Raw genomic sequence first — 17,628 nt, 5'->3', positions numbered from 1 at the left:
CACCCACCAACTCATCTACATTATTGGCTTCGTGGTTGGGACTTGGGATTAATCCCTCTTATTTATTAGGGGACTTAAAGTTAGGCGCAATAATTAAATGTTGAAGCTTTATTGTTTTTAATTGTAGCTAGGTTGAGCTGCGGACCCCAGCATGAAGAGAATCCATAGTTTAAAAGTGCTGACTTCAATAAAAGAGAAAGCCTATTACCTAACCATTTACTGTCAATCTCACTCTTATAATAGGATTACTCTGATCAAGTTCAAAAAAGGAGGAGAGGACACTCAAAAGATTTTAAACGGTAAGAGAAAAAGAAGAAAAGAAAATGATTGTGCTGTAAACGATAAGAAAAAGAATAGAGCCTTCAAATTTAGTAATTTACTACCCCTCCTGGCCATCAACTTATTCCCATCTCAAACAAAGCCCAACCAAATGGATATTGAAAAAACCAAAAAAAAAAAAAAAAAGCTAAAAATCCCAAATTACAAACAACCCATTAAAAGGTGTTTACAACCAGGGTCAGACCCCCTATGCTGCTTCTGCTTCCTTTTTCTTTTTCTTCTTCTTGTTCTCTTCTTTGTATATAATGCATTCACATAACAACATCTATGTTCTGTAAGTTCCTGGCCTTTTGTTGAGTATTCACAGGAGAATTCTTCGGCACACGATTTGAGTGCTTCTTCTCAGCATGAAAGAATGACCGGCCTTTCTTTTATGAGCTAAGACAGTAACAAATGCGGGAAAACGTTGCTAAAATGACTTCATATATATGTTGTCTGAGAAGAGAAAGATACAGATGTGGTATGACAGATATTGAGGAGGATTGTGCCATTGCATCCGGCCATGCCTGCTAAGAGTTGGGGACAAAGGTGCCAACATAGCCAAACCCTACTATGAAGAATGCCAAAGATTGCAGATAGAGGTATAGGAAGTAATGGTTCTTTCCATAGGCAAGATCATAGCATGCGATAAAGAAGAGAAACATTCCAACTCCTAGCTCCAGCAGATGGAGTCTGTTGGAAATCAACCATGAAACAAGCAATGTGTCAGATATTATGTATAACACAGTAATGTATCAATTACAGTTTTGAACACAAGACACTGGGAAGCCATGTAAGACTGGCCACCAACTTCAAGAAGGAAATCAACAGCCTTGTTTAGCCTGGGATCTGCTTATGGCTTCAATTGCTCAAATCTAGTCCCAGGATACTTTATATAATACATAGAGGAGGCTAATGATTCAAATTTCAAAATATATGCTAACATATGCAATTGTTAATTGAAAACCCAAGTTTTGAAAACTGATGTACAGTGATGCCTTTTTTTATCAGACTCCCCACTCCCCTTCTTGTCAAACTGAAAAAATAGCAGCAGCATGTAAAGAAAATCACCTTTCTCCGATCCTGACTCGAGGTTTCTTGGCTGCTTTTGAAGCTGCTTTTACCTTGAGAGCATCTCCCAATTTCTCAGTTACAACCCATTCATTTACTCTTCCTGCCTCCAGCAGGCCAATAAAGGTTGCCTTAGTCCGGTGCAGAGACATTACATTCTCAAAAAGGATCCAGAAAACTAACAGGTGGAGTGACCTGCACAATTAGATCACTGTGGTAAATAAACTGCTGGAAATTCCAGTAACTCATAGCAACAAATTTGCATGCTACAGTATGACAAAAGACAATTTGAAATTTCACTTTTCTGGGTATGGACATCAGGGGAGGGTGGTAGGGAGCAAACCTTAGAGTTCCAACTGAGTTGAGTATGGTAATGATAGAAGGAATATAAACAGATCCCCACTTTGGGACCTCTACTTCAGGAACCAAAACAGTTAATGGCATTACAACACAGTAAAAGACAAAGGTGACAATATGGGCTACGATCTTGCGAACAAAGAAGAAACTGTATATAACATGGAATTTCTTCCACAGAGTCACTTTCTGCAGCAAACAATAGAGAAGACTAAATAAATACATCATCCACTAAAAGGAGAGAGGAATTAACAACTACATCAAATGACATCTTTTCTTCTATCAAGAGAAGCTGACCTTATTCCTTACAACCTCCATGACCATTTTCCTGAACAGATTAGCAGGTCCACAAGACCAACGGTGCTGCTGGTAGCGGTAGGCCTTGAAAGTACTTGGTAGTTCATTTTTCACCTATTGTCAAAAGAAAAAGAAATTTGTAGAACACCATAAGAAAGCCACTCAGTAGTAATTTTTAGCTTTTTGGTTATGAAGTTGGTTTTCAGTTGTGATGATTCATTCGTCATTCCCCAGGGAATAGATTTCCTGTTAGCCTTGGCAGACACTCTCTGAACCTACTAGACTGCGCTTAAGTCTTAAACAAGGAGGCCTCAGCAGTGACCATTCACCAACAAAGCCATGTGTCCCCAAATGACTTGTATCAAACATTTGGTAGGCAGCTTGGCCTAGTTATATCATTATCAATTAGTTTTTCAAAGGATATTTATTCCTGTACCAAGCTATGGAGATATCATATTTAAAAGAATACTTAGATTTCCTCAGAATACAGGGGAGTCAACATATCGACACAAGTGGACCCGTGGTCCCAAGATTATTCCTAATGTGAATTGTGAAAATCAAATTAAACACGAGTACATCGATCCGATTGCCATCTTCCTTTTTTTTTTAAATTAATAATTTAATATAAATATACGGTCAGAAATACATATAATTAACATTCTATACGTATAGATATACGGTACCTGGAGGCCACCAACGTATACGAACTTCCAACCCTTGAGACTCGCCCGCACGGCTAAATCCATGTCCTCAACCGTTGTTCGGTCCTTCCATCCACCCGCCTCATTCAGAGCCGAAATTCTCCATACGCCGGCCGTCCCTGTATTTTCATTATTTATTTATTTTTTTCTTATTTTCCAGGAAATTAAATTTTATTAAAAAAAAAGAAAGTAAATTCTGTGAGTAGCAGGGTGCTTTTACCGTTGAAACCAAAGAAGGCGTAGGTGGACGAACCCACTTCCTGCTCCACCGTGAAGTGGTAGTTCAGCGACATCTCTTGCATTCTGGTCATCAAGCACTCGTCGGAGTTCACTGCAAAGCCGCCGGAGAGCCACCGGAACATCATCAGCAGTGTTTTCTTTTTTATATAAATAAAATAATCCGATTAAAATAAGAAAGAGCATTAATTGGGAGGAAAATTCAAGTGTCGGTGAGTGTAGGAGAGATGGGCCACCAGCAACATCGGGGTCGTGGATTGCAGCGAGCATGGAAAGAATAATTGCACATGGGGGATGCTGTAGAGTGACAAAGAATCGAAGAAAAAGGAAGATAGCTTACGCAGTCACGCTGCTCGCGATTTCACGTAAATCCAAACATACCCCTTACGAATTGCGCGACAAATTCATAGTCAAAAAGGAACTGTCGATTCAGAAAATGACAGACCTACCCCGAAAATCTAGCAGTTCCTTTTGTTCCACGCCGGCTAATCCGATGGCAGTCGCCTTGCTTTGCTTTGCTTACAAGGTTTGCTGGCTTGGTTTGGGACACTACCGTCATTAAACCTACCGACAAAGAAAGCGAATGCAATACATGCAATACTCTCTCTCTCTCTCTCTCTTTCTCTCTCTCCCTGCAAATTGGTTTTTTCGAGGGGGGAAGGTGGAGCGGGACACTGGACAGTGGGAGGGGAGGTGCTGAAGTGGAAGGGAGGGAGTGGTTCACTGGTTTGGATGTGGGTCCCACGTTCCCCATCGGGTGCCGGTGAGGACTGGACCAACATGGACCATGGTCGGAATCGTGAGCCGAAGTGCGGGACCCGGCTGGCCAGCTCTTCGACTTCACGATCAGTCAGGTCGGCATTCAGTAACAAGTCTCGCCACCATCAAAGAAAGCGAAGGCGGAGGAGGCCGAACCGGAACCGCCGAAGAAGGGCAACGAAAAGAAGTTGAAAGAGAAAAAAAAAGGGCAGCAAAAAATTAAGAAAGAAGAAGGAACAAGAAAACAACGAAAAATAGACACTAGACAGCACCGACACTTGATTAGAACTAATGGCTAAGTCAGACACACTAATTAAGCTGAGTTAAGCGAGGCATACCGAACTTCCAGCGAGCTTGAACTAGAGCTATATCTGGGTTGTGGACAAGGAAAGGGATGGTTCGCCAGAGGAAGTCTGGTTCAGGTTGGAAATCTGCGTCGAAAATGGCGACGTAGTCGCACTCTCTAACGTAGCTTCGTTTCATGCCTTCTTTGAGAGCCCCTGCTTTGTATCCATTTCGGTTGTCTCTGATCTCGTATCTAATGTTAATTCCCTTGCTTGCCCATCTCTGGCATTCCAGCTCCACCAAACTCTGCAGATTTTGATACATAAGAAAACAGAGCAGACACCCGTATAAGACATTCAAGAAGTTGATCAGGTTTAAGTTGACCATGTAAAAGAAGTTTCGGTTTTTAACTTTTCAGTGTTGTCTTGTACTGTAATATGAATGAATGCAGATCAACATTGAAACTTTAGATGGAAAAACGCCTGGTTTTAGGTTTTTCCTCTTAATTAACTAGTTTTAGGTTGACTAATTGGTTTAAGCTTATGATTGCTAGCTGGGTCTGATCTGGAGCACAGATCAGAAGCAGGAAAAAAAACTAGAGCACCTCCTTCCGATGAAGTAAAGAGAAAAATTTTCTTTTCTTTTTTCTGTTCTGTTGTCGTCTAATATAAAGTAAGCACCTTGATGGTTGGGTCTGTGGAATCGTCGAGAACTTGGATTATGATTCGATCGGATGGCCATGAAAGCCCGCATGCAGCTCCAATGGAGAGCTGGTAAACCTGGATTAACAGTACATGAACAGACATGAAACAAATTCTCAGAAGTACAGAGAAAAAAAGATACAGAGCAACTGAGCAAGGAGCGGAAATGCTGAATCATTAAGACCTCGATAAGAAAGAAACAAGTGGGGAGATAGAGAAAGAAAAGGACCTCCTTTTCATTGTACATTGGGATTTGCACGAGAACCATGGGATAGGCTGAATTTCCCATTTCGACATCGTCCTTCATCGGCTCCCATTTGTAACGCTTCTCGGGTTTTCTCCCAAATACCTTTACGAGAATGATGACGATGCCCATATAGACCCTTTCGACGAACAGCATAATTGACATGATCAAGCACACAAAGACCGCGATTTTCAGTAGAGGAACGATTAGAGGAGCCTTGATCTGTTCCCAGATAAACCCCAATTGCCCCGCGATGTCGTCCCTCGTCCCCTGAAACGTATCCGGAAGCAGTGTAGTAGCAGAAAGCCTATCCATTTCTCTGTTTTGATCTCTCCAGGTAGTGGCAGAGAAAACAGAGGACAAGGCAGAGGGAAACCCAGAAGCGTGAAAAACAGGGGGACTAGTGGCTTATAGATTGGCTACAATGTCCCAGAGGAAACTCACTAGATCTGCATGGATTTAAAGGAATACCCTTGGCGAAAACAGAACGAATCTGTATCAACCCTTTCTGTCTCTTCCTCTCCTTTGGAGTATCGCTTCCGAATTACGCAATACAATGAGGTAAGGCTGGACTGTCAAGTCATTCGTTCGCTCTAATCCCTCAACGCTGTCACCGTCACAGAACCAGACTCACCAGACTACTAAGACGAGAGAAGACAAACCCAGTTCGGATCTCACTCACCCAGAACACAGCAGCCTCGAGAACAAATACAAGCATTACAAGAACATTGACCAGAAAGGAAAAAGTAAGAACACTCGCAAGTACAGAAGATCTAACTTCTAACTATCTGCTTGAAACCTTCGGCCTTCCCCCTCCCTCCCTCTTTCCCAATCTCTGCAAATCCAAGAAATGCAGAGCAGCAGACTGCAGAAGATACAGATTTGAGCTAGGGATAGAAAGATGGAGAGGCAGAGTAAGAGACAGCGAGATAGATAGAAAGAGGTGGTGTTTTATAGCTTGAGCTTCTGGGTCGTCGTCCTTTTATTTCTTCTCTCTTTCTCTCTCTTCTGCGCTCTTCCCCTCTTCCCCTCTTCCCCTCTTCCCTCTCTTATTTAGTAATGTTGCTGCTCTGCTCAGGAACCCCGACTGTTCCGAATAACACAAGTGTGAGACCTAAACCTTTATAGAAGAAACAAAATAAAAGCCGTCAAAAATCGATGACCAGAAACCGGCCGGTGGTGTCAGATCCCGGCGACCACATTTTAACATTTATTATTTAGTTAGCCTTTCCATTAATCCAAACCTGCTCCAATCAATACACATACTGCAGCGATTTCATTTTACACCTGGCCAGAATTACCTAATAATATTTCATCGATCCGTCCGATTGGAATCCTGGGAGTTCCCGCCAATAGCAGGGGTTATATGGATACCATTCTGACGGTTTAAAGTTGTGATGTTCCCAAAGCAAGTGCCCCTCGAATAATTCCTTTTCATTTTCCTTACTGGCGAAAATGCCCTTGTTGTCGTCTCTCTATTTGGAATCTCAGCGATGGATGCGCGTCGGCTTGAATGCCTGTTTTCCGTGAAATTACCATTTGCTCCTTTCCTCTTGGAAGGTGAGCTGCACTTTTAATGCCTATTTAATTTCTTCTCTATTTGCATTTTCCTTTTATAGAATTATTACAGTCTCAACTCTCAAGCAAGAGAGTCAGTCACGCGGTGACTCGACTCGCGTTGCATATTTTGCATATGACCGACTCCTCGGAGTTAACTGATGGACTCACTCCCGGCTGAATCACTTTATGCCCGAGTTCATCAACAAAATTTTGAATTTTGTAATTTACTCTAATTCAAAATCCGAATCAGCAAGTAATAATTTGGGAGAATTTTGATCGTAGATTGATGCCAAATCTACGGTCAATATGTGGTTTATTGGGGAGGTTACTAATAGACTATGAATACTATAATTTCAGATTTATGTGGAGTGCAGTGTATTTCACCGTAATAATCTTGAGTGTCATGGGAGGGTATCCTCGTCATTTAATGTGAAGTTTTTCTTTGCTTTGTTTGCCGGAAAAAAAAAATTTCCTCTCCATGTATATTTACCTACGTGAATCGGCCATCGGCAAACAAAAAGGTGTTGGCGACGAGAGGGAAAGAAAAAAAAAAAAAGTGCAGGAAGAGTTGTAATACCATCGGATTTCTTACGTCAGACCACGTTCTTTAAAATATAAAACGGTGTTACAATGTTGAATATACGCCAAGTTTGATATAATCTGGACTAATTCTAACCATCCGATGTAACCAAAGCCGTGAATAAATAGACCAGGGAGGAAGGTGGACCCAGGCTACTTCATGTTCGTGACAAGATAGATTGATAAGATGGAGAAACTGTACTTTCTTACTGTATATTATTCAGCAAATGTCGTTAGATCGGAATGACGATGCATCAGGAGATGATGACGCATCGGATGATCCGATTAAACTTTGCGCTTCACAGAAGGTAGCAACAAGAGATGATGTACAGTGTCGTATACAATAGTCTCCACAAGTGGACCCGAAGTAGGGATAAAAAAAGAAATTCCACTTGTTGCATGTTTACAAGTGACAAGCATCTGGTTTCTCATGCTTACGTCTGATGGTCGACAGATTATATACAAAAACCTTAAATCATCAATAAAGTTTGGCGCCATTGATTTAGTTGACCAACAACAGAGTCATTGCTTCAATATTGATAGGCCCAATCATCACGCGCGCATCATATCGTGATTAGCCCAATCTCACGGGTAGTACTGTAGATGTTTTGAACTCGAAGTTCATGATCTACACGTGGCTATGTATCCGACTGAGATTCGTACTTGTAATCTGACAAAACTAACCCTGACTGAATGTCGGTCGCCGTGCGTCCGTTGGCCAAAAACCACCTTTTAAATGCCGAGAAGGGGGTATTCCGGTCACGAAAAAGATACCGAGGTTCTGCAGCCTGCTCTCCGTCCTCAGCGCACATGCCTAATTTGATCACAATAATTAAACGCCAGCTTCCACAAAACCAACAGACGGTCAATATCGAGGGATGAAAACTGGCCACGGATCGGATTTATTAACCTGGATTTGAATCCACAACTCCGCCCGCCCCGTTGACATCCCTTTTCTCAATTAGTCCTGGAGGGGTATTTTCGTTAATAATGAAGATTAAGAAGGGTAATACGGGCATGCCATTGTCGTATAGGGGGGGGGGGGGGTGTCGGGTCTTGTGAAGGAAGGAAGCGTATATCGGAAGTGGTGGTGGTCTGGTGGATAGCGTGTGGCTGACCCTGGCTGACCTCCATCTCCATTCACCATTCTCCAGTCTCCACCTGCCCAGCTGGACGGATGTGAGGACTTCTTACCCTTCTCACCCGTTACGGGCAGCTCCGGATGGTTGCCCTGCCCGTACCGTTGAGCCATTTTTGTCACTGAAGGTATTTAAATAAGAAATTTATATATATATTTTTCTTTGGTTATGCCGAGTCCGGGCGAATATTCGGACTCCAGGTGTACACAAATCTGAACTAAATAAAATTTATGATAAGAAACAGATTTATTTTATGTGAAGCCAATTGACTGGAATCTGATTTCCCCAGCTGTCACCCTTCCCACACAACCACCGTCGGCGGAGTCCCTTTGAGTTTTGCATTCTCCTTAAATGCCCTTCGCTTTTTTCAATTACGAAATTACCCTGTATACTTCCTATAAAATTGAAATGATCAAAATACCCTTGATTAGTTCTTAACCTTCTACTGTGGTAAGGACTAAGGAGGCTGCATTTGATTTCTATGCGAAATGGATGAAAAAAAAATGCCATGCTAAAATATTGAATTATAATTTTGAGTTTTCTTTTTGTTTTTGTTTTTGGTTTTTCTTTTAAAACAAATTAAAAAAAAAAGGAGGGGGTTATTAAGGCTATCAATGAAGTTTGAAAATTAGGTTCCTAATTTGACAATTGATCCAATTATCTTAGGTTTGGATGTTAGAATTTGTATTTAATTAATAATCAGATTAGATGTAGATTTAAATTCATCATTTATTATTAAAATCCAAGTTCAATTAAATATATATGTAATATTTTATATTTTATATAAATGTATTATATATGTATAAGTTAAAATAAATATTAAATATTTTATATTTTTGTTCTTCATTCTAAGCACAATAAGTTGGGCTCAGATTAAATTCCAATTTGATCAGAAAATCTAATATGCTGAACTTGGAACAAATTTGAATGTGACATTTTGACAATTGGATTGGATTATCCGAATTACAGCCCTAAGGTTATAGTTATAACTGAAAGGGAATAGTTGTATGAATTGGTTATGTTAAGAGAATATTTGTTAATAAAGGGTAATTTGGTCATATTTCTTTGAGGGGGGAAGGAGAGAATAAAACCATGGGCTTTGACTGTTGACCACTTTGCTTAAATAAAATAAGGGGAAGGAGGAATGGTGCTTTCCAGTTTCTAATGCAAATACTAATGCTAATATTGTGCTGAAACTGATGGTTGTCCTTAAACTATATTGGTGATGGTGACTCGATTTTCTTTCTCATTTTTTTTCTTAGTAAAGTACACTGGTTATATCAACCATGAAAGAACTTTAGAGCAGGGCCCCCTTACTGTTCCATTTATGTATTCTAATTGTGCGGGAATAAGGATGTTTCTAGGTTTGTAGGCTTTAGGGTTTTTTTTTTCCAAAAAGAAATCAAACGTGGATCTTTTTTATTACGAATCAAAGATTGATTAGGGTTAGGGTTTGGACTAGTGCAACTCTTAGAGCAAAGCAAAGCAAGCAATCTCTTTTGTTTGCTCCTAACAGAGATACCCCACCTTTTCCTTTTTTTTTCCCATTTTTTATGGGTTTTGGTAAGAGCAAAAACCCATTCCTTATTCATGGGCAAAGTTTGGTCGGTGGGCTTCTAGGCCCAATTACATACCCGGAAATGATGTGTTATCTACCTTACTCCCCCAAACCCTAAACTAAAAGCAAATGAGCTCAATGAGAGGTACTTGTGATTTGTGAAGCCTCTCTCTCTCTTTCTCTCTCTCTCTAAGTGTTTTGTTCCCTCCATGCATATATTTCAGAATCAACACCACACCCATTTTATATTCAGTCTTAGAATCTACGATACCCACCTTATGTAACAATGCCCTCCCAACAGCCTCTCTACCTCTTTTATACATTTTCTTTTCAGCAAACATTTCATGGACAAGATTTTGACTAGATAAGCTCTGTTTGCTTTTGATTTAATGACCCGTCAATTTTGACCAAATTCCGTTGTTAATTAGGGTCCCCTGTTTATTTGTTTAAAACCCCTAATTAGGGTCAGCTCTTCCCTCTAACCAATCAGACTCCTGCTAATTTAACGAGTATGATCTAATGTGCTGGACCCCATTTGGATTCTCTACCTCTTTCCTTTCCCGCTGATCACAATCCTAATAAAAGCATGCCCTAAAGTTGAGATTCTTTTCTTTTACTTCTATTTATATAAAAAGGGAGAGTTTGATCTCCTTTTGGTCTATTCCCAACTTTTCCCCTCCATATCCTCAAACTTTTGTTTAATTCCTATTCTATCTTCTTCCTTTTAGGGGGAGGCTTGTACCAGTATCACGTGAAACGCATGTGCCTTTTCACACGTGGCACATGACTAACAGGAAATAAAACAAACTTTCATAATCTTATAGGTCGAACCCAAGTGTGTCTCAAAGAACTACCAAACCATATTTTCCCTGTCTTTTATTATTTTCTGAAATTCATTAAAAATTTTCTATCTCTCAGCTCCAAATATGTCCATCAATCTGGTGGTTGAGATGGTCACTAGAAACCCTTCCCTGGATTAAAAGAGTTGTGTGGGCCAGTAGGCCCTGGCAACTAACTCTCTCTCACCATCTCTCTCTGTCTGTCTATCTCTCTCTCTATCCAAGTGTTTCAATCAATTTCAAGTGATTTCTATTAGCACTGGATCAAGGCAGAAGTCCAATTGTCGATGATTTATGCTGTAATTGCAAAAGAGGGTCGTGTGTCATTTTCAATCCCCATGAACCAAAAGTTATGAATTCGAAAAGAGGATTCCATAGGACTTTCCATTAGTACAGCAAATCCAACATTTCTCTCCTAATTCTATTTTAATGAGGTTTCTTTTAACTGCATGTATTACTTGTTGCTTAGTGTTTCATCCCAACTCTTCCAAACACAGTTGTCACTCCTCTGCCTTTCTCTTCTCTAAATTGCTCTCTCTCTCTCTTACACACAAATCTTTACTTAAATATCATTGAACTGCTCTTCTTCCCTTCTGCAGCCACTTTTCCTCCTTTTATATTACGTTTTTTACTTCAACATATTATGAATATGATTTTGCTCAGATGAAATCCTCTACCATGGAAAGCCAAAGGTAAATTAATTGAATTGTTTTATAGTATCACTATCTTGTGAAAAGCTGATCAGAGTTGTGGGCCATAACTAGGATGCCTGAAAATACATGATAACAACTTACATTGTATTTGGTTTACGTAAACCCATTATTCCAAATCAAGTTAATTAATATTCTAGGCTGTGTTTGGTTTGATAGAAAATAAGAGAAAAACAGAAAGTTAGAGAAAGTTCTTAAAAAGATTTATAATGTTGGTGAAGAATTTTCTTGCAACTCTCTGTTTCTCTTTTATTTTCTGTCAAACCAAACATGGCCTCAGCTATTAGTATAATTCAGTGATGAAAGAATGTTGGGAGCTGGGGTTAGATTTTTTAAGAATTAATAGTGAGTTTGAGTTTTAAATAGGGGTGTAAGCCGAACCGGGTTAAGTAGGTTAAAGTCAACTCTAATTCAAGCCAAGTTGTTAAATCCCCAACCCTAAACCTATGTCCCTACTCCCTAACCCAATGTTTTTGGGTTGGTCTAATTTGTTCTCTTCTTTGTACTTTTAAAAGAATAAATGTTCTCATTTCTCCGATTTAGGTTCAGTGAGTTAAGGTTAATTAATTTTAACATTGATGCATATACAGTGAGAAAACTATGGTGCTTTAGGAGAACTATATTATGTTACACTAAAAAAGGTCCGAGTTTTAAATTGGGTGTGGGGTGGGGAACCTGGCCCAGGTTAGGTAGGGTTAAGGTCAACCCTAATCCAAAGCAACGTTGTTAAACCCTAACCCTAACCCTATGCCTAAGCCAATGTTTTTGGGTTGATCCAATTGGTTCTCTTTAACTTCTTCTTTTGCATTGAAAAGAATAAATATATATTCTCACTTCTCAGATTTAGGTTCATCCAGTTAAGGTTGATTAGTTGTACCACTAATGCGTATATGTAACAAAGCTACTTTAGGGGAACCATATTAATCATTAATTATGTAACACTCCAAAAAAAAGTCTTGGTTTTAATATTAAAATTGTTGGCACTTATACATGCTTATTCATGCATGCAAGGATAAAAACATGTTGGGGTTGGATGAAATAGGATTTTCCCAGGCCTATCCTATCCGAAGTTAAATTGGGTTTATATTTTCCACTTTAACCCTAACTTGACCTGATCCAACCTAACTTTTCTTGAGTTGGTTTTAGGTTAATCAAGCTTAAATCGCATACCTAGTTTTAGGGGGTGTTTGGTATAGTGGTATTGTGTTTTGGGTTGATCAATATAAATTTGTGAGAAATATCTATTGTCATATATTATATGAATATCATTTCAATTAGGAAAATATGTCCGTGATATTAGTTTTATTTATGATTGAAATGTAAATTTGACATTTTCGGTAAAAATAGTAGTTTGTATACTCCAAAATGCAAAACAACTCAACACCATTATACCAAACACCCCCTTAGGGAGTAAAGGCATGCCATATGCGGGCCTTTTTTGATGATTAATCAAAAGATGGAATTTGAATAAGAATTGCTTAAGATTCCATCTGTAAGGGGTATTATATTGTGTAGCCATAGGTTCAAAGTTAGCTAGAGAATAAAAAAGGAGAGAATCCTCAAATTGCTTGCGGGATCTTTATTAAGGCCGTGTGTTTGGTTTGAAAGAAAAAGGTAGGGAAATCTGTACAAGATATACCTTTCCCTATCTTTTTCTTTCGAACCAAACACAACCTTAATGATTGTGAGAGGGGTTTTATGCAAGGTGAACACATCAATCCGGGAAAGGCCGGCTAGATCAGAACTTGACAATCATTCTTGTAGCTACCAAAACAGATGTTGTGATGGGTGTTAATGGATGGTGGACCCAACAATTGAGTTATCATCAAGTCAGAAAAGGGCTAGGTCTAGATGTATGTTGACAAAGTGTTGAGTGAAGAAAGTCCAATCCCTTCTTCACTGTGGGGTGTATTTATAGATAGTTGAGGCTGATCCTCAATGGATGAGGCATCCATCAACCAGAGGAGATCTGCTGCGACCATGGTCGCAGAATTCCCTTGCGACTCCCCAGTGAAACACTGATAAGTCAATAAGGAAATAAATTCAGAATATCAGTTGAACTGCCTTTTAATTTCTATCACCAGCGTGCTTATGCTTCATTGGGTGGTCACAAGGGAGTGCTGCAACGATGGTCACAGTAGATGTGAGCTCTCAACCTGTGCAAAAATGATGAAACTGTAAAATTGATGGTGACAATTGACTCTCCTAAAAGACAACTAGGTAGAGTTGCAAATAGTATTCGTTTGTTTGTATCCGAGTTCAAATTCAATTCTAAAGTTGGGTATCAGTGAGTATTAATATGAATGGTACACCATGTTTTCTTTTTTTTTTTACTTTTTTTATTTTATAAGAATTATAAGGATGGGATCTATTATCCCATATCTAAACATATTGTATTGGTATTTTGATCCTTGATTATTATATCTATTCATTCATTCGATGTTGTATTTTTCATAAATTGTCAACGGTTAAGTTTCATACATGTTAATTTTGATTCATGAAATGCAATATCTATGATATTTTAATTAGTTTATTTTATTGATATTTTGATCTTTTTCTAATTTATTTATTTATTAATATTATTCAATATCCAATTGTAATCCAAATTCAATTGAAATTCAAATATAAACAAATCAAATTTGAATCTACCTATATCTGATTCCATTTGATCCAATTGTAGTCCTATAACTGGAATCGATCCCTTGATTTTCATTTCTACATAAAGGTAAGGGTTTTTTTTTTTCTTTTTCTTTTTCATCATGCATTGACCTATTCATTAACTGGCACCCAAAAGGGAGACTGGATCTGCTCCTTACACCTGACACATCACATGCACGTCCTATCATGCATTGGGAACATCTCCCGTACTTATTTGTTATTATTCAAGTGAGATGTTCTCAATGCACGGTGGATGTTCCTGTGAGGTGCCCATTGTGAGGAGTAGATCCCGTCACCCCAAAAGACATGATACATCTCAAGCCATTGGGCCCCACACCACGGTCACTTTGAAATGGTGCGTTTTGGAACACACTATATATGCCACATCAAGTGTTCCTATATTGTGGTTTGGTTTTTTTTTTTATCATGCATTGACCTATTCATTAAGGGGGCATTCGGTACTGGCGCCCAAAAGGGAGACTGGATCTGCTCCTTACACCTGACTCATCACACACACGTCCTATCATGCATTGGGAACATCTCCCGTACTTATTTGTTATTATTCAAGCGAGATGTTCCCAATGCATGGTGGATGCTCCTGTGAGGTGCCCATTGTGAGGAGCAGATCCCATCACCCCAAAAGGCATGATACATCTCAAGTCATTGGGCCCCACACCACGGTCACTTTGAAATGGTGCCTTTTGGAACACACTATATATGCCACGTCAAGTGTTCCTATATTGTGGTTTGTGGTGTATTCCAAAGCTTTGAGACTTGAAATATATGAATTATTATTAAAATATTTTAAACCATTGTTTGATGAGTGTCTTCAGGTGTGGTGGGTTCTAAAACATGAAATTTTAGTGTGATGAAAATATTGTGATATATTCAATTCTAAAACACATCGTAGCTTCTCTATAATGTGATCTGAAATCAAACAACATGAATCACAACCATACTATAGAGCACCCCTAAATCATGAAAAAAAAATTACATTTAATGAGTTTTACGGGTTGTGCCTCTCTAACCTCCAAACCATATAGTTTCATTGGTCAAACTGAGGCAATTGTCCTACTTATTATGTCTTGTTTAGGCTACAATATTAGGAGAATGGCTTTGACCCAAGGCCATCTTGATCGATCAATGCAGGATGCTCGCATTGGTAATCTGACGAGGTGAGACTTAAGTCGATGTTCTGCCTAGGTGGGGACTTGGGGGGGCTGCCATCAACAGTAGCAAATTAAAGGTGATCGAGTCTGGATCTGCTTCTCACAAAACACTCCTTACACCAACCTCACAGTACATCCCGACCATGCCTTGGGAATATCTCCCCATGAATAACAACATACAAGTATGAAAGAAGCTTCCAATTCACGGCTGCAATGTTTGTGAGGAGCAAATTCGATTTAGGGTGATCCATCTCAATTGTTTGATTCAATCCAAAAGTTCAGGGTATCAGTACTATACATCTGATACAAGGCATATCAGAGGTGCCTATTCACCCCTAACCATCTTCCAATGTTATGCAAGTAAATAAAATAATATAGGTTCTAACTTAAGGGCTATGTGTAATTTACATAAATAATGTTATTTATGAATATTCAATAAAAATTAAAGAAAAAAGATCATTGAAATCATTCTTTTATAAATACTAATGAAATGAATGATTTATCAAATACATTATCCATATTTATATTAAAAATAATTTTTTATTTTTTGGAAATTTTTAAAAATAAAAATAGAACATTTAACTTGGTAATTAAAATTTATGAATTTGCGTATGATATGTATCTTAGAATTTCTAATAGATTTGATATATTTTTTAAATTAAGATTATATATTTTTGTAAATTATTTATTAATATTTTAATTTACAATAAATAATAACATGTTTATATTTAAGAAATAACAGACACTATTTACAAAAAAATTTAATAATTCAAGATTGAGTTGAATAATTCTTTTATTATTTTACAAAGACAAAAATAATAAAATAGAAAAAAATTGGTTTAGTAATTAATATATAATAGTTACATATGATTTCTGTTTTAAATCTTTTATATTCTCATGAGTCTGATATATTTTTAGATTAATTATATATTTCTTTAATTTTAACTTAAATAAATAATAAGATACTAATGACTTTATTTATGAATGTAGTAATTTGTAAAGATTTATTGAATATGTGTCTTAGACTCTGGATTGATGCATCATGCATTGTCAGTAAAAATTTATTGATATAATGCATTTTTTTTCATATAAACTGTTGAAACATGTATTTCTTATGCATTTATATCTTATTCAAGGTTATTTCAACCTTAAATCTGATATCATTAATGTATTTGTGGGAATTTATCGGATGCATCAAAGAATATCCATATCTTTCCACTGTACCCATATATATCCAAAGAGTATCACAATGTATCCATTTTCAAGCTTACTAACATGTACATGATATTGATATTTTGAACCTTTGTTTCAATCAAATAGTGGTTTATGAGAAGGATGGGACTTGGGAGATGTGGATCCCTGTTGACTTGTTCTTCAGCTGTTATGCAGTCCAGGTGGGCTATAACAAAAATGAACGCCGACAGTGATGATTCAACTTATGACACTACTGATCCATAGAATCTCAGCTTAGGAGACTACATAATGTCTTGTGAGGTGCCAAAACTGTGCCTACCTAGTATTTTAATTTTATGATGAGGGTTTGACCGTTACCCTAGAGTTAAACAATGATGTTGAGTTGATGAAGAGTCATAGCAGAGTTAAATAACCTAAAAGCCATAACTGTCATTGATTGAAACTCACATCGTCACCTTTACAAAGATCTCTGAAGTGATGATTACTACGATGGTTGATGCACGCAATTGTAAAGATGGGTCTAATCAATCTCTTTAGGTTTTACCCAGATCTCCAATCAGTTTTGTTTTTGTGGAGATGATCCAACATTTTTCCAGGCTCATTGTTTACCAAATTCCACATTTCAGGTAAGTTGAGCCCCAGATTTCTGTTTAGGCAAAACAGACAAGTTCTTTTCTTCTTTACTTTTTCTTTTGCCCAGTATAGAAAAAATTTCCCCTTTGATCCTTTCTTTGTGCTCCTCATAATATGTAGCAGCCAATTTGGGTTTTACGTGTTCCATCACATTACCTTCCTTCCCATGGCAATCTGCCACCCATTAGCTCTCTGCTGCAAGGCAAACAAAAACATTTTTGACCCATGTCAGATAAATTGATGGGGTAGCTTATTCCTAGGAAATAATGTAAAGTAAATATGGTGCCGACATGAACGAACAAAGGAGAATCCCTTATCAGTTGGACATTCTTGGATTTACAGTCACTTTCCAAACGGGCAAATCCCATCTCTACAAGCTTCAAATTGTATGGGCTTATGTAGGGTTAGATGATCTGAATTTGATCCGTTTATAATTGGATTGAATATTGATCCACCCCAATAGGTATTATCAGTAAAGTTGGTTTGGATTTAGTCTGTTTAATAGAGTCAACAGCTTAGTCTTGTACAAGTTATTCTCAAGTCATTTTATTCATGACATACAATAACGAGGTGATTTCTGGTTCATTTGAATCTGAATAGCAATTGCTCAAATTTGGATCTG

At 38.1% G+C, this 17,628-nt stretch overlaps 1 protein-coding gene across 1 annotated transcript; it reads right to left on the bottom strand.

The window, feature by feature from the left end:
- Window positions 1-342: 342 nt before the first annotated feature.
- LOC148847288 (glucomannan 4-beta-mannosyltransferase 9-like) lies at window positions 343-6,193 on the bottom strand. Its single transcript, XM_088950251.1, has 9 exons — window positions 4,953-6,193; window positions 4,703-4,801; window positions 4,076-4,328; window positions 2,962-3,072; window positions 2,724-2,860; window positions 2,041-2,154; window positions 1,733-1,932; window positions 1,390-1,584; window positions 343-1,011 (listed from the first exon to the last, which is right to left on the bottom strand). Exons 1-9 carry the CDS (start codon window positions 5,280-5,282, stop codon window positions 849-851), a joined length of 1,602 nt encoding a protein of 533 aa, XP_088806377.1. The 5' UTR covers window positions 5,283-6,193; the 3' UTR covers window positions 343-848.
- Window positions 6,194-17,628: the final 11,435 nt, after the last annotated feature.

Source organism: Nelumbo lutea, chromosome 6 (assembly GCF_056320005.1).
Source record: "Nelumbo lutea isolate HS-2025 chromosome 6, American lotus-T2T, whole genome shotgun sequence".
NCBI lineage: Eukaryota > Viridiplantae > Streptophyta > Magnoliopsida > Proteales > Nelumbonaceae > Nelumbo > Nelumbo lutea.
This window is presented reverse-complemented; position numbering and strand designations above follow the sequence as displayed.